Below are 18517 nucleotides of genomic sequence, written 5' to 3' on the forward strand. Positions count from 1 at the left end.
AACTATTGTCCTTTTTACTCCACTACGTTTATATATCTTCAAGCCTATAGTTACTTTCCAGATTTGTGAGAGCTTTCCAGACTCATAGCCTACCATATAAGAGCCAGTTAAACATGTTATTGCTATTCAAAATAGGTTTGAGGGTGCAGTTTGTTGATCTCATTGTGTCAAAAAAGACACCATGATCTCACAGTGAGTCTGCACCGATAGTAAGCTTCCATCTATATGTCAATAATAAAGCAATAATAAAGCATTCCTATATGGCCTAGATTATTATAGCGACCTTGGAGGTGTTTTATGTCTGGTAGGAAACTGTGATGTTTATGCTGTGATGTAGGCTTTACTGAGACACTGTACTGTAGGCTATTAATACAATGCACACAACACTGAAGCAGGTAAAGCTGGTGACTATTTGTGAGAGCTTTCCAGACTTATAGCCTACATATAAATGCCATAAAACATGTTATTGCTATTCAAAATAGGTTTGAGGGTGCAGTTTGTTGATCTCATTGTATCAAAAAAAACACCATGATCTCACAGTGAGTCTGCACCAATAGTAAGCTTCCATCTACATCTATAACAAACAATAAATCTGTGCAATATTAATCCACTGAATGTAAAATGCATTTGTCTGTGCAATATTGCAATATATACCTCAAGTGCAACTACCTTTGTTTACATTTATTTATCTATTACATCTATTTTGGCTGTTTTACAAGTGTAATTACCTCTGTTTACATTACATCTATTTTTATATTTTATACTTCTAGTGTAACACTTCTGTTTATATTTATTTATTACATATTCTGTACCTGTTTTATTTGCTTTATAACTGTGTGTGTGTGTTTTACTTGTGGCAGTAGAACATGTTATTGCTATTCAAAATAGGTTTGAGGGTGCAGTTTGTTGATCAATCATCATGTCAAATTGTGTCATTGTGTCAAAAAAAACACCATGATCTCTCAGTGAGTCTGCACCAATAGTAAGCTTCCATCTATATGTCAATAATACAGCAATAATAAAGCATTCCTGTATGACCTAGATTATTATAGCGACCTTGGAGGTGTTTATGTCTGGTGGGAAACTGTGATGTTTATGCTGTGATGGAGGTTATAACTGGAGGAATATATGGAGGAAAGGCCAGCTGCTGCACCTTGGCCTATTTTGCACATATCACATATACATGCATCCTTTCATAATGATAATAATGATGATACTAATAAAAGCGTCTGGTGCTCCTGTTTAAAGGAGGACGCGCTCACTTCTCCAAAAGGATGCTGTGCAGGATAAAAGATGGACGCATGCATATCCAGTATATCCAGGTTGTTACTCACTCTGCGTAGCCGGTGGACCACGGCAGCCTCTTGGTCTCCTTCAGGATGAGGATCGGTCTCGCTATGTGATCCGCAGAGCACTCCACCTCGTCCGGCGACAGCCCCAGGAAGTCCGGCCGGCTGTAGGGGTATTTCAGCGGCAGGTCGGAGCCTCCGGGATGGTCTCCGTTGGAGCCTCCGGACATCATTCCTCCCATGAAATTAGCCACCGCAGATTTCACCCGCGTGAGCATGGTGTTCCTGCAGCAGCGTGGAGTCCAGCAGGAGGTGATGCGGTGATGTGCGTGATGAGATATCCCCGCACGGCGACGCACTTTAAGGTAGAAACGCAGCTGCTGTGGCCGTGGAGACTCATTCAGTCTGAACGCGGAAATAAAGACACACACACACACACACACACAGTGAGAGGCAGGCAGCTCTGCACGCTGGTCATGTGACAAACCGGTTGCTGCTGGTGGATTTGGTCGCACTAGAGCATCTCAGTGAGCAGCTTAGTGTTGACAGAGCTGCAGGTCAAAGGTGCGTAATCCTGGAGTGACGATTACCTGCTGGGCAAGGTGCAGCAGAGCAGCACTGCTGTCATCAAACAGCCACTAACTGCTGCTTTCATGAAGCTCATAAAATGATAACATTATCATAGTTATTTCTCCAAAAATGTAATATAATGTAATAGTTGTCGAACTCCACAACCAGCACTGCTCCCAGTAGTCCACTTACACACAAACAAACTGACAATAACTGCACTATACTGTATAATGACTGTGCAATATCATTATCATTATTACTACTAAGGTGCAATTCATACTGTGCAATATTTTCAGGTGGAATTTCATTTCATTCTCACTTTGCAATATAATTTTCCACTTGTGCAATTTTGTTGATAGTGTGTTTATTGTCAATACTGTATATACTGCTCCTATTTTTATACTTCCTTCTATTTAAATGGTTCATATTTTGTTACACTTTGTTTAGCTCTTTATTTTATCTCCTTTGCTGCTGTACACTGCACATTTCCCCACTGTGGGACTAATAAAGGAATATCTTATCTTATCTTATCTTATCTTATATGAACAATTATATATATCATACTTACTAACATTGCGACCTAAAAAATAGGGATGGTTTCAAAACCTTTTCTGGGTCCTCCCCCTAGAAAAAAAATGAGTTTCAGAGACATTGTTTCCTGCACTCTGGTGATTTTTCATAAAAATAGTACGCTGCAACAGCATTTAAAAAAATACGCCTACTTTCTGGGGTAGTTGTTTTTTCTTCTTCCTGTTTGTTTGTTTGTTGTTGTTTTTTCTGTAGCTGCTTGCCAATTTTGTATTGGTTAATACATGGACATTTGTGATTATACTCTTTTACTCTATTGGTGATCTATCAACTTGTAACCCAACTCTATATAATTATGCTTAAATACCGATAAAAAATGTATCACAAAAGAAAAAAATATGCCTACTTTTAATTTTGCTTTTAATTCTCAGGAAAGAGAACTGAATAATTTACACCTCTGGGGTAAACTTCTGTCAATCTCTGGCATAAACTAACTAATTCATCATTTTTTATTCATTCATTCATTAATGTTTTTCTTCTGCTTGAGTATTTCTTTCTAGTAGCTCTCTCTGTCCATCGCTCACTCACTGAAGGCCCTTTCAGACACAACTCGGCAACAGGGAAAAGACATTTGGTGTAGCTCTACTGTCGTCTTAACGTACAGGAAATAGAGTGAGAAAATGTGCCTTAAATCGGGAGAAATACAGCAGAATTGTGACCCCGGGAGGAAACCGGGAAAGGGCAATCAAAAAGGGAGGGTTGGCAAATATGATATATCGTACAATGAAAATCTCATACCGTTACAACCCTATCATTTACATGGTTGTACATTGGCACATCTGCTTTTTTGTTTGTTTTTATGACCGTATACTTGTCTTTTACTGACCCTCCTGTCGTTGTTGCAGTGGAACTACTCTATGTATTTCCCTTCAATTACCCAGCCTGGGGTTATCTATTGTGTAGATGTCGTGTTGTGCATATTGTGCTTTATCTTTGTTAACGTATTGTGCATGTCTTTGTTTACGGTTCCCTCTTTGGGGATTAATAAAGTTCATCCTATCATATCCTTAAATCCTTTATTCATGTTTTACAGCTGGCCTCCCTGAGCCCCCCAAACAGCAGGCATGCATCATATTCTGGAGCGGATTTCTGATTTTTTTTTTTAAATACATCCATTTCTACATTCCTCTTTTTCTTTCATGTCATCCCTCATTTATTTCTGTTTTTTTTTATTTTGTGTTTTGGCCACTAATACAGTTGTCTCTGTTTTGTCTTCCCAGGATGTGGCGTCTAGCTTGAACCAGGGGAAATGGAAGGAGCAAAATCAAACTGCAGGGCTCCAGTACTAACGTGAAATGCTAATGATTTTTTTTTATTAAGTGTGACCTGTCGTGCGCTTTAGACCCTGGAGAACACGGGGGATGTGTCCCCATCACCAATCACTTTTTACAAATCTATTGCTCACGTTATTTCTGCGCTAGTAACAAATTGGGTTCTGTAATTAATTTAGCACACAGAATTAATAATTCAGTTAGATGTTACCACAAATATGGCACATCTGGCCAGATTTGTGGAATATCACTTTCTGTCGTTCTCTTTGTGTGTTTGTTCTGGCCTGTTAGTCAGTTTAAATCTGATTGGCAGGGCGTTCAGCCAGCCCACCAGGATGTGTGTCTAGACATCATGAACTCACAAACGCACTTAGAGCTGCGTTTTGGAGAAGTAAACCACACAAAATGATCTGTTATACAATACGGCAGACCAGCCAACCCACAGACTCACAGGCTTCTCTCTGTTCACGGACCCGGCGGTGTTGAAAGGTGAAGTTTAAAATCTGAGAATTGTCTGAGAATGACTTTTTAAAGAACGCTCTACTTTTAATGATAGAAAGACTGACTCTAACTGGCGCTGTTAGTCTCATCTGGGAATTGATTCAAATCCATTTAGTACGAAGGTTCACTGGGAAAAAATGTTGCTATTTGGCCAGAGTCTGCTGCTGTCAACAACCCTGAGTAAATGTTGCTTGAGTCTACTGAAAGTTGGCAGACATCAGATCAGCCTTCAAATAGAAGTTCACATGTTTCATTAACCTTTATTTAAACAAGGTTTAGACCCACTGAGATTAAAATCTCTTTTGCAAGAGCGACCTGGCCAAGAATGGCAGCAGTACAAACAGTTTCATACATTAAAAAACAATAGATCAGTTCCAAGGTGCTATACCGTAAAAGTGCAGGGAAGCCATATAATCCTATTTCAATCAAAACAAGTACAATTATCGATAGAGTCCGTTTCTATAGATTTCACCATGCCTTTAAATTCATTTAGAGCCACTAGGTCCTGGAGTTTAAGTTCATTTTGCAGGCCATTTCATGCAGATGGTGCAGAAAACATAAAGGCCTTCTTCCCCAACTCAGTCCGAACTCTGGGAACAGCCATAAGCATCGTGTCCTGAGACCATAACCCATAATTGCCATGTTTTCTGGTAAGAAAGACAGATAAATAACAGGGGAGTCTACCCAGAATGGCCTTATAGATAAAAACATACCAATGGCTAAGCCGACGTATTGACAGAGCAGGCCAATTTACTTAGGAGTACAATATACAGTGATGAGTGAGGGCTCTACAGTGTGTAACAAACCTTAAAGCACCGTGATATACAGTATCCAACATATGGAGACAATGGACTGATGCATTCATGTAGAGCAGATCACCGTAGTCAAGAACTGGCAGGAACATCGCTTCAACCAGTTTTCGTCTGACATCACGAGAAAAACAAGATTTGTTTCTAAAATAAAAACTTCAATTTCAACTTTTTCACCAGACTCTGTATATGAGGTTTAAAAGAGAGGTGGTCACCAATTTAAAATCCCAAGTATTTGGATGTGGAGACTACCTCAGTTTGTTGACCTTGAGTAGTAACAATACTCTGATTCAGCATCATAATCACAAGCATAACTGATTGAAGACACAATTTATATCTCCATTGAGCATGTTTGTAAGGTGTTACATGTCCTTTCATTCATAATCTCTCTTTTAATTGATTGACAGCCCTATAAATAATGTTTGATAAATCAAAACTTCATTTTATGCATGTTTTATTGAAAACATATGCAAATGTTAAATACTTTATTAATGAGACCAAATAACTGCATTTAGGCAGAGTAACAGGCCCTCGTTTTTTTCCTCACATCAGTAAAATAAAAACAGAATGGACGCCAGCGTTTCAGATTAGATTCAATGTTAGAAGTAGGCTACAACTAGAATGGCATTCGGAGAGCGCAGACCTCCGTTATATTCAATCTTGAAGTTTACATGCCCATTAAAACCGTGAGCTCACTCATTATCCAGAATGTCTCCAGTGAAAACGGATGAACTCCGATGAAAAGGAAGTTCCCAAATTGGCAGACTATGTCAAATCAATAATTCATGAGTTTGCCAGTAAAGAGCTCTACTGACCTAATTACACACAACAAGCCAGTCTGTGAGCTGGGGTGCAGGAGATGAGGTACCTCTCTATACAATCATCCAGAGTTGGGAAATGCCAGAGCTTGCTTGCTTGTGTCTCCACATACTTTGTTTGGTGTACTTTCGTTGGACAGACAGACAGACAGACAGACAGACAGACAGACAGACAGACAGATATTGACATCCAGAGAGGCTAAAAATGACATCTGATGAAACTAAAATGAATTGTTATGCGAGACACCTCTGTAAAATAAAACCAAATCATTTAAGGGTCACCTTTCCTTTTGAGAGACACATAATGTAATAAATGCCTGATGAAGTAATCGTATACTGAAACACTTCCCAGAACTTCCAAAAATATATATCACTGTGTACCGGTCAAGATTTACAATGTCACTTAAAGTGGCAGTAGTCAGTATATTTTTGGCATCATTGGGCAAAAATCCCATAAAAACCTTTCAGCATATTGTAATTCAAGTGTTCTGAGATAAAACTAAACTTCTGCTCCTCCTCATGGCTCTGTTTTCAGACTTTAAAAAATCTAACCGTGACGGGAGACTTTAACCAATCACAGGTCTTTTCAGAGAGAGAGAGCGTTCCTATTGGCTGAGCTCCGGTCATGTGACCGGAACTTGGTGTTCCTTCACCAGATTTCATAATGGCGGCGGCATCACAAACTTTTTCATTCTACAGCTAAACCGTGCACTACAAGATGATTCTGAGAACATCTGAGGAGAGAAATAGACATTAACGTAACAGAATATTGATTCATATTTGATCAGCGCTGCCTAGTTTGACCGTTTGGTCAGAGTTCACAAGTGATTGACAGCCGGCTCTCATAGACAGCAGCTGGACAGCAGATCTCAGATCAGCTCTTACTGCTTGTTTTCCTCCGGTCAGTGAAATCTTGCAGAGACCGTTAGGAGCACCGGAGGACACAGAGGAACATGATTTTTTTCAGGTTACCTGTTTCATGTACTACTGTCACGATATATCGACCGTTTTATAAAAATAACTTTTAAATCATATTTGCTCCTATCTCGCCTACTTCAGCTTTAAAGCCCTCTACAGTTCATGTCTGTCACAGAAAAAGTTCCCAGCTCATTTTTAGTGCAGCATATCAAAATTTACATTTTGAACCCTTTTCACCACTGGTTCCTAACCCGGGGGTCGCGAGGCCTTCTTTATTTTAATGGGTGTAAATATACAGTTGGTCTATATCTCAGCATTTCATTCATTTCTGTGAAGAAAACAAATTTATACGAAATTATTTTTTAAAGTTTGGATTATTATTTAAGATATTAACAGGATAAGGCCATGATGAAGACCTGAACACACACTGTAGTCACAGAGCCTCCCCTCTCTGATAAACAGCCTCGTCCTGCATTAGAAAAGTAAAACAACTAAAGAGCTAATAAAACAATGGCCTAGCGTCAGGGAGAAAAAAACACTGAATTTCACCAAAAAGAAGCCTATTAAATATGAATGATCGTTAAAAATAAATTAGAAGAAATACACAATACAGAGAATTGTAATAAAAGTTCCTAAAAAACAACAGGAAAACTCATCTCTGATGCAAAACTCACAGGAAATAATCAGCTCAAAATTCATCCAAATTGCTCGTTTTACACAAACTTCCTGCAGTTATTGTGTTCACTATCTGGGTTAATTGTACAGTTTATCAGTTGTTTTGTTCTGTTTTTGTTCTGTATTGAATATAATATGAAATAAACATCAAATATGTAAGGGGTCGTCAGTTTAAGTTTTGTTTAGTTGATAGAAAAAGAGTCTCCTAAAGAAAAAGGTTGTGAACCACTGCTTTTCACAATAAGTGCACACCCTCAAATCTTCTAGGAGGCAGTTCCACAGCATGAACTAAATGCACCATCACCCGAGGCTTTAGTCCTGCAGCGAGGAATAATTTTGAGTAAGGCCCTGAAGTGAATTGAAAACAGTGGGATGCACCTTAAAATGAATTCTATCGCTTGCAGGCAGCCTCTGAAGAGATGAGAGCATAAAATACATTTGTCATAATTGTCCTAGCAAGCAGGCAAACTTTATTTATAGAGCAATTCATTTCATTCCAGGTGGAAGCACAATGTGCTGCACGACGCGTGAGCAACCACGGAGGTTGCAGCCACTGACACTGTATTGATGGTGTAAAGATAACATATTATACATAAGTAAAATATAAAACAGTCACTTAAACACGTAGGATAATAATACTAATAAAGAAGTAAGAATAGATAAAACAATAATTAAGACCAGGAACCAGACTATTGAAAGGTGAAAGTGGTCCAGTTAAAAAGGTTCAGTTTAGTTTTAAAGGATGATAACGTTGGGGCACACCTAACATGACTGGGTAAGATGTTCCAGCAGCTTGGTGCATAACAGCTAAAGGCAGTTTCACCAGTTTCTGTGCAGACCTGGGGAATAACCAGACGGCATGTTCCAATGACCTGAGGGGTCTAGCTGGTTCGTAGTTCACAAGCATGTCAGAGAGATATCGGTGTGCCAGACCATGTAGTGCCTTAAAAACAAGCATTACAATTTTAAAATCAATTCTAAAATTTACTGGAAGCCAGTTTAACGACCTTCACACAGGTGTTATATGGTCGTATATAACACCTGTGTGAAGCTGCTTTTTCTGGAGTAGTTGCAGACGATTGAAATGCTTTTTAGGCAATCCTGTGAGCAGCGCGTTTCACAAATTGTTTAAAAATTGTTTAAAAATGCCGTTGGATAAATAGTGTAACCATGGCCATGTTCTGTGAGTAATAGAAGGCCACTTACAGTAAGTGAAGTTACACATCTGCATTTCAAAATGTATCAAGGGCAATATTTTTCATAATTCTTACGCACAAATTAGTAATGCAGAGTTGTATTTATGTCTTTAGATTGTGGGTGAGTCGGTATACATGAAGCTCTAATTGTGGCTCCTGATCTTTTGTCTTTCTGTCGTGTTAGAACTGCAGTATGTCGTCATGAGTTTGGAGACCTTTCCCCTATATATAACCAGATTACATCATTTTGCAGTATTGGTCAATAATACTGGACCAGTATCTACTGCAGTTCTACTGAATGTTAAGGTGTTTCTATTTTTTGTCCTCTCCCTGCACATCATCTCCCTCCCGCTCTGTCTCTGTCTTACTCATCACAGGCCTATGACGATGATGACGAGGTCAAGATGTCTTTGTCATACCAGCCTGTGTGTGTGCGTGTGTGTGTGTGTGTGTGTGTGTGTGTAATCAGCCCGCTAGTCCAACTGATGACTGACTCACAGATTGACTCAGACGTGCCGCCCACACACACTCATGCCAGAGGATATTCTGGAGGTGATGAACCCGGGGGGGAGAATGGATGATCACAAAGGTTGGTGTCTGATTATCTGCATGAGACAGATTCAGTTCAACACATCTTCATGTCAGCGCTGAATACATTTGTCTTTTAACTGAAACACTGAGACGCAGTTATTGGATCTCCTATTACTGTAGGGAAACATTTTACGTTTAAGACAACAGGGTGTGAATAGAAGAGCCAAAAATATGCAGGCAAAGAGCTGCATGTGGCTCATGAGCAGCAGGATGGCCACGTACGCATATACTACTGCTGCTACTACTCCAACTTCCAACACTATTACTCCTTCTAATACTGCTACTAGTGCTGCTGCAGCACGTTACTGCACTACTTTGTGTAATAAACTGTGCTGGTAATACTTTGGAAATAAGTGTTTTTAGTAATGCTTTGAAGTGCTATCCTCTGGGATTTTTGTGACATGATTCTCTTTTGAGTTGTTTTGCTTTTAAATGAATAATAAAAAATCAAATCAACTAAATGTTTTATGTCAGTTTAAAGGCACAGTTTCTGAATGCGGGCTGTGTGTATTTCTCCGTAGATTGAGCGTTTCACAGTATTTATATAGCACATCAACCTGCTTTATAATAAAAAAGACATGAAACTCTCACTCCCTTACAAGTAAAAGTCCTGAATTAGTAGTACAAAAGTATTATCAGCAAAATGTACTTAAAGCATCGAAAGTAAACATGCTCATTATGCAGAATGGCTTCTTTCAGTGTTATATTATTATAGAATATTATATGATTCTGTTTCTATCTATCTATGTCAATGTGGAGCCAATTCTAGATACTTTGTATACGACAAAGTAGATTAGTGCAGCATCCTATCATATAAGCATATTCTTTTTATGTAAAAAATAAATGTAGTGGAGTAGATTTATAAAGTAGTATAGAATGGAAATACTCAAAGGAAAGTACAAGTAGGTACACATTTTACTTATGTGAAGTACTTGAGTAAATATACTTAGTTGCATTCCACCTCAGGTTGCATCTGCCTTAATGAATCACTGATTTATTGCACCACCCTGCCAGCACACTGAGTGATCCAAATCAAACACACTCAACAGGTGCATGCTGGGTGTTGCTAACATGCTAAGATGCTGTGAGGTGTGTGTGAGAGGACAGAGAGGCTGAGTGGACTGGTTCTACTGGGACAGACAGGCCGATTGAACTGGTTCTACTGGGACAGAGAGGCTTAGTGGACTGGTTCTACTGGGACAGAGAGGCCGATTGGACTGGTTCTACTGGGACAGAGAGGCTTAGTGGACTGGTTCTACTGGGACAGAGAGGCTTAGTGGACTGGTTCTACTGGGACAGACAGGCCGAGTGGACTGGTTCTACTGGGACAGAGAGACTGAGTAGACTGGTTCTACTGGGACAGACAGGCTGAGTGGACTGGTTCTACTGGGACAGAGAGGCTTAGTGGACTGGTTCTACTGGGACAGACAGGCCGAGTGGACTGGTTCTACTCGGACAGAGAGACTGAGTGGACTGGTTCTACTGGGACAGACAGGCTGAGTGGACTGGTAATGCTTTGAGAAGACAGAAGTTGGACCTGGAGCAGACTGAGGAGGACTTCATGGTGCACAAGAATCACAGAATGTCATTGAGACAGGTAAGAACAACTAACTCCATCATTGTGATGGTTGTAACTCTCTTTTGTGCTTTAATATGTGTTTGTTGGCTGCAGCTGCTGTGCAGTTTATATTGTTTATACATATCTCTGTTGTCTGTCTTGGTGATGTTGTAGCCTACTGTTGGTTTTATGAGAAGTGTCAGGCTATTTAATTTTTGTAGTTTAATAATTTGAAAATAAATTGCCCCCGCCGTGCCGGGGGCAATTTCTATTTTTTAATTTCTATTGAGGCTACACTGAGGAAGGTGGTTGTAATGTTGCAAAGTGGCATCTATAGAAAACAAATTCATTGTTTGTTTGGTGTTATGTGTAAACTGTGTATGTGTATCCCTCCCTCTCTGTCTTTACCATGCTTTGCAAGCTCAGCCCTGCTGATGCTCAAGCCACTCTTGAACCTGATTCATTCTACTCTGCACACAACAACAATGTTACTGCAGAAAAACATTGTCATACTTTTCCTGTTTAACAGGAAATCAGGAGTTTGGTGTGCTTTTGGTCGTTTTTTGTCGGTGTATCTAGTCTCATGCATACCTTGACACACCTAGTGTCAGTAGGATATTCTGGTTTCTTCTTCTTCCATCCTAAAATCATGTGGTATTGATATTGAACATTGTGCAGCAGGATTAGAAAGCTGGCTCTGTAGATTGCAAACATATTTTTTCTTTTTTTTCATCTCTTGAGGTTTTGCTAAATAATGCACATTTTACACTGAAACTAGATATTGACCAAAAGTTCCCAAACATATGAAACAGCTCCTACTCTGCATGCGTACGTGTGTGAATGTTTGTCTGCTGCCATCAACAGTGACTTTATTTCTTCAGGTTTTGTGTAAAGCTTGTTGTTTTAATCTCTGACCAGCAGATGTCACCAGCGTACTGAGAAGCTTTCAGGGGAAACCTCATCGGACCACTTTGTTGTAAAAACTCTGCATGTTTTGGTGTGTGTATGCATTTATGTGTGTGTGTGTGTGTGTGTGTGTGTGTGTGTGTGTGTGTGTGTGTGTGTATGTGTGTGTTGCCTTCAGAACTGCCCCCTTTCAGTTGATTAATAGACTAATCCATCATTTTGATCTTAGTTGATTAAGATTTCTTAGTCTATTAGTCAGTTATTATGATTTTTTCATGCTGAATGACTCTAATAACTAATGAGCACACCTCTCTTGGTAAACACAAGATTTAAAGTGGTGCTTTTGTATGGTTCTTTGTGGAGAAACTGTTTTACAGATCTGTTGATTAAATCAACTAATCGATTAGTAAACTAAGAATTTCTTTGGTCGAGTACAGCGCTAGTTGCCTTTAGTACATGTATGTATAATAACACATGTTCCTGCATGTCAGCATTGGATACTGTGCTGTCAGTGTATCCAACACACACCCAAACACATGTGTAATGTGTTTTTGTGTGATGCAATGAGAGAATAACATTGGATCTGTCACACACCACCAGCAGGGCTGCTGCTGCTGCTGCGGCTGGTGTTGAACCGTGAATGGGTGTGATTTATGGGTGTCGACGGGTCCAGATTCCTTTCCCATCTGTCGCATCAGAAGGTTAAACTGGGGAGTCGTAAGATGCTTTGACCATATTGCCTTCCTCACTCGTCTGCTAATGGAAAAACAGGATACATATGTTGTTGTTGTCGAGGTTGTTCACATGTATGTATTGTTTTTGGAGAGCACTTTCACCAATCACACATGTCTTATATCATTTTTTATTACTGGCGAGGGACACTGTATATTAACAGAGATGTCTGTCATGCGCTACAGTTCGTCAAAAACAAAAGATCTATTATTTATTATATATCTGATTTACAAAAAGATGGGCCTTTTTTGACTTTCACCACTGCTTTTGCAATTTAGTAATTTGTAGAAGAGCAGAGTCACAACACTCAAAAACAATGGCTAAAATAATCTGATTTTGCATCGCTCAAACGGAGATAGTGAGGCATCATGAGAAAGCACCAAGTGAAAGGAAATCAAAAAAATATGGGAAATCAGTTTTTAATGGAAATTACTCGCAGTGAAAGCTCATAACAACATGATAGTTTAGCATCAAACTGTGTTTCAGGGATCAGTGCAATATCCCTTAACAGTCACTCGAGGGCATACATATAACAACCTGTGTCAGGACGGTTGTTGGAATTTATCTTTTTAGTGTGAAGATATTAAAAAAAAACATTTTGGAAGAATAATGTGTCTTCACAGTATGCCTCATTGGCATAAATCACCACAAGGACAGAATGGAAACAGTCCCTAAAACAAGAGTAAAGATCGATGCATACTGAGCAGGAATAGCACTATACAGCCTTTGCTGTATATGGAGAGCTGGAACATTAATACCTCTATATTACCTTGTATAATGGAACAGAAAGAGAATATTAATTTAGTCAGAACCTCTTGACTAAGGTGAAACTAATAGACCCTTTGTTAAAAAACATTGAGCTAACTCAGACAACAAAATCCTGTCATTTAAAGTGCCCTGTGAAGGCCTGTACTACAGGGAGGAGGACAGGAGGGAGGACTGATACTGACTGATGTCGCTGTTCTTCATTCTTTATAAACTTCACTCAGGATTTATTTTATTGACATTTTAGATTTCCAGTGAAATATTAATGAGTTTATACCGTGACTCTGCTGTTGTAAACATTACTGTTGCTGCTCTAACATTTAGTTATATTTAAAATATAAATAAATTCCAGTCCTGTTCGGAAATTATTCTTGTTTTAAATAATATATTAAAAAGCAATTATTTAGTAATGATAAAGAACCGAACCGACAAGGAGTATCGATAAAGGCTAGTATCAATACAATCCTAACATTACCTATCTCTACTCGTGTTATGAATACAATACTTATAATGTTATAATAATAATCTTAATGTATATTGCACCTTTCAAAACACAGTTACAAAGTGCTTTACAATAAAAACAGAACACATTTAAAACAGGGATAACAAAAGGTACTAAAAGCCAATAACTGTCATAAAAATAAATAAAATCACAGAAAAGCAATTCTAAAAAAGTGAGTTTAAAAAAAAAATGATTTAAAAGATGCGACAGAGTTTGCAGCCCTGATCTCCTCAGGCAGGTCATTCCATAGTCTATAGGTGCCCTGACTGCAAAGGCTATACCACTTCTGTGTATGAATCTGGACCTTGGAGCCACAAGGCATGACGCGTTTGAGGATCTCAGAGTGCGGGAAGGGATGTAGGGCAATAATAGATCCGCTAAATAACTTGGGGCGAGGCCTTTCAGGGCTTTGTAATTAGTAATATTTTAAAATCAATTCTAAAAGCAACAGGTAGCCAATGTAAGGAAGCCAGGATCGATGAGATATTGTCATGTTTCCTTGTCTGGGTCAAAATCCTAAAAGCTGCAGAGTTTTGGATGAGCTGGAGGAAAGAAATCTCAACTGCTTTAATTTTAAGACATTAGCATAAAGTAGATCACCAGAAGACTAATAGCCACATGACATCATGTGCCAATGGGTCACGGTTTATAGTGGTGTTTATTCAAAGGCATATTGCTTCACGTCACAGAACAGGAGGTTGGCTGCTGTCCTTCCACCGCAAACAGGTTATAATTGTGATGTTGGTCAGAACACAGACCGGCTCACACTGTGCTGGTTATACTGAGAAATACTAAGTGTTTTGTTGTTTTTCACAAAACATGCTCATATACTGACTGTGTGCTAGGTGTACGCACATAGGAGCTAGTACAGGCACGGCCTCATTTCCCAGATCAGCAACACTGACCCTTCGCCATTGTGTGTGTGTGTTTTATAGAATAAGAGTAGAGCATTGAACTGATTGCTGTGGTAATTTGACTAGTACAAAAGAAAATGGCGATTGTTGTTAGTTGTTATGTCGACAACAACACACGTCAGTGGGGCAGTAAAGTGTGCTGCTTCGCCGCCAAGCCGGCAGCAGAGGTAGTAACGGAGCCGGATCGACGTCTGTTAAGGCCAATTCATACTTTCTTTCTTACTTATAAAAGGGACTGCCGGCGTGGTGGGACTACACGCACACACACACTTGATTTGCCGCAGGTCGGCTTATATGGAAGTTAGGTTAACCGGCAAACATAAAAATGTCCGCCGCTCTGACCATCCTGCTACGTTGATTTGAATGGTACTGTCAGTTCTACTTCTATTCTATTTCTATGGCCCTTGTATTTGACACTAATATATTGATGGATAAAATGCAACATGCAGGCCTTTAACAGCATGCCCGCTGGTCATCCCACATCCAGCCAGCATTCGGTTACAGTGAAGTCAGGTTAGGAAATAGCTTGTCACCACTCTTATGTAATAACTCAAGACAAAATTGACAACGATCCAGTCCAGTTATAACTGCTGTTTATTTTAAAAGTTGTTTTGATTTAAAAAAAAGAAATGTTCTCCTTGGACACAACGCAGCGCCGGACTTGACATTCAGCCACACGTTCACTTCCTAACATAGCCTACAGATGAGGAGTCCTGATAGAACGCATTACTCAAGGAGGTAACAGCTTGCCTCTGTCAGATGCTGGAACATGCAGCACTAACCGGGCAGGAACACATCATCTGTCTCGGCTCGTGACATTACTGTTGACAAAATAAGGCGTTCGTAATAAGAGAGGGGTCAAGCTTTCCCTGCCCTGTGGGCATGAGCAGTGAAAACTATTGCAGTGGCCTTTCATTAATCATTGTCCACCGAGACAATTTAACCTGCTGTTGGTTTCTAGGCAACAAGTCCGCTGTGAAGGCATCACATACTAATCATATTTGAGTGGTTGTGGTGTGTGTGTCAGTCACTTACACCACAAATAATAAGACCAGGCTTTTTTATAGTTTATATAAGGTATGTTTTGCAACAATTTTAATAATACTTAATTACATTGTTGGGCACTTTTCAGGAGGGCATGTGTTTGTTGTCACACGTTCAGTGTTGTATATATCAGTATACACAGGTTTAATGAGGGACTAACGTCATTTCACATGAATACAGTTGGACTTATTGGATCTACAAGAGTCTCAGCAATTTATGTAATTTTAAGACTGTTTAAGGACCCCAGTATACAGAAGTACACTTCTACTGCATGCATGGTTTTTGCTCAAAACTGCATGTGATTATCATAAAGTGGGCACGTCTGTAAAGGGGAGACTCGTGGGTACCCATAGAACCCATTTTCAGTCACATATCTTGAGGTCAGAGGTCAAGGGACCCCTTTGAAAATGGCCATGCCAGTTTTTCCTTCTTTAGCGTAACTTTGGAGCATTTATTTAGCCTCCTTCACGACATGGTTCCTTAGGTTCTCTAGTTACATATGATACCAGTATCTTCCCTCTAGCGGGCTGTCGGACTTTTAAGAAATGTTAATTAAAAATCAAAGGCAGCGCTTTGGAGAATCGTTACAGTATCGGGAAACATATTATCACAACACTCATGTGTATGGATATTTTCTTCCACCCCTACTGTTTACACAGGTATAATGACATACAGAGGCTGGATAGATAACACGTTCAGCAGCCTCTCATCTCACCTCACCTGGCTCTGACTTCTGGTTTGACTTTGATCCTACAGCGCATCAAAGCACGCATTGACAGCAGCCCATCTTTGAGTGTGGTTATTCAGAACAGCTATACAGGAAGCACCTCTGCACTCAGATGTCACCGTACCGTACAAACAAGTTCATTTCCAGCATATCCTGGCCTTAAATCCTCTGTACAGTGGACATTTAGGAACTTCTCAGATTGTCTCCTAATAATTACTTTTATATATGCTACTGATTTTCAACAGCAAATGCATCTCGAAAGAAACATAGTCCGAATTAGGTTTAATTAACCAAGTGTGCAGCGTTTTGTCGGTGCAGTTACTGTAACCCTTTGCTAGTGAGCATAATCCATTCATCAATTATTGTTTCCTCCAGAACGTTTTAACCATTTTGTCGATTAAAAAAGTATTTTTTTGGAGGAAAGGCTGCAGCTCTACACTGTACCTGTATGTTCACCTCGAGCTGAACGCTAACATTGATATTGTGCAAATGATAGCATGTTGACATGCATGTTAACTGTTGGACATGTGGACCTTTAGCATAAGAAAAGACTCATTATTTGTGATCATAGTGTGGCCTGTTGAACTGATTTTTCAGTATACACTGTGAAGGATAATTATTGACCTTGGGAATAGCAGTTTGACCAACTAATCTTAACTCAAGGTTCACCGAGATGCAGTGTTTAACATGTTTTTACCGCTTACGTTTTATTCAACGTCCATCATCAAACAGTCATTTGTCTATCGTACCCACTTCCCAGTTTTTAGCTACTCTATTTGTGTTTTGGTGTCTCAGATCAAGAGATTGCTTCTTGTTTTATCATATTTATATATTTGTATTCTATACTTTAATTGAAAAATAATTCAGTTGTTCTTCTTTTGAAATATTAGCAAAGAAAACCAGTAAATTGTATGCCATTATTACTCTGCCACCCACATTACGACCATGATCTTAATTAGGATTCAAATTCCTCTAGTGCCCCTTTCAGAGAGCCTCGGCTACAAATAGCAGGAATAACACCCTTTACCAGTAGGAAACAATAACTTGTAGACACTGAGCTGACACTGAGTAAGAAATATGCTGACAGGTGAGAGTGGAAGTCGACATTAGATAAAGATTGTACACAGATGCTGCGAAGAACTTTTTTTTTGATGACAGTGTTTTTCACCAAGAAAAAAAAGTTGTTTGTTAAGCAAACCTCTGGATAGATACAGAGAACTAGGGCGAGCTGTGCAGCGGCCGTTATCAGTTTCCTCCGGGGAGGGGGGGCGGCTGCCAACATTGTGAATATACAGTTTGTCCCAAAACAAAATTTGTGGACGTGACAAATCTCGGACAATAACGTTTGATGGGGTTCCAGATTTTGTGTACCAGCATGTTAAGATCTGCTTAGACCCTCTGGGGAGCGATTAAACAACACAATAGTAAATAGACACGTGTTATTTTCAAGGACGATGGAAGGAAGAGGGAGGCTGCTGGTAATGGAGGCAGAGAGCCTCCTCTCATCTAACTCCTCTGATCGGAGAGCTGCACGAACTTCCTGTTCGTGCAGCTCGTTAGTACGAAAAGGCGTATAAATGCCACGATGGTGCGCAAGCAAGGCGTTTAGCGTACAATAAGTACGCCTTTCTTGATTTCCGTGTCATCTGTACGCCATGTAGTCTGTACTGACTACAATGTAAACGCATTAGCGTATAAATGCTACGATAAGAGCTGGTGAGGTAATACAAAAACGTTAGAAAGACCACTTATGGTGGGAAGGTGGGGAGGTTGATGGGTCCAACAAACACAGGACTTTTAATACGATACGATAATATGATAATACTTTTATTGTCAGGCAGGTCTGAAATGTGTTTTGCATCACAGCAGCTCCATTTGCAACATCACAGAATGGACAACAAAAATCAAGACAAGAAACAAGGATACATACATTTAACATTACAATCACAGAAGACGATATTCAGGGCCCTTCAACGTACATTTGATCTGGGATTAAGCTGCATATTTAGTTTTAGGATTGACTGGTGTACAAAAGAGTGCTTCAGTCTAACCTTAATGAATCGTGGAACCCTTTATCTCCGATTTGATGGTAACAACTCATATTCACTGTTCAAAACATGGCTGCGGTCAGAGACAACGGTGT

The 18517-nt window shown here is 39.6% G+C and overlaps 1 protein-coding gene across 1 annotated transcript in view; it reads right to left on the minus strand.

Annotated features, from left to right (window-relative positions):
• Positions 1 to 1747, minus strand: part of ppm1h (protein phosphatase, Mg2+/Mn2+ dependent, 1H) — a 43543-nt gene extending 41796 nt beyond the window's left edge. The window contains exon 1 of the mRNA XM_037767403.1: positions 1335 to 1747. Within this exon, the coding sequence (XP_037623331.1) occupies positions 1335 to 1567 (233 nt within the window). The 5' untranslated portion in view covers positions 1568 to 1747. The remainder of the gene's footprint in view (positions 1 to 1334) is intronic.
• Between the last annotated feature and the right edge of the window lie 16770 nt (positions 1748 to 18517).

The sequence above is a fragment of the Sebastes umbrosus genome, chromosome 4 (assembly GCF_015220745.1).
Source record: "Sebastes umbrosus isolate fSebUmb1 chromosome 4, fSebUmb1.pri, whole genome shotgun sequence".
Taxonomy (NCBI): domain Eukaryota; kingdom Metazoa; phylum Chordata; class Actinopteri; order Perciformes; family Sebastidae; genus Sebastes; species Sebastes umbrosus.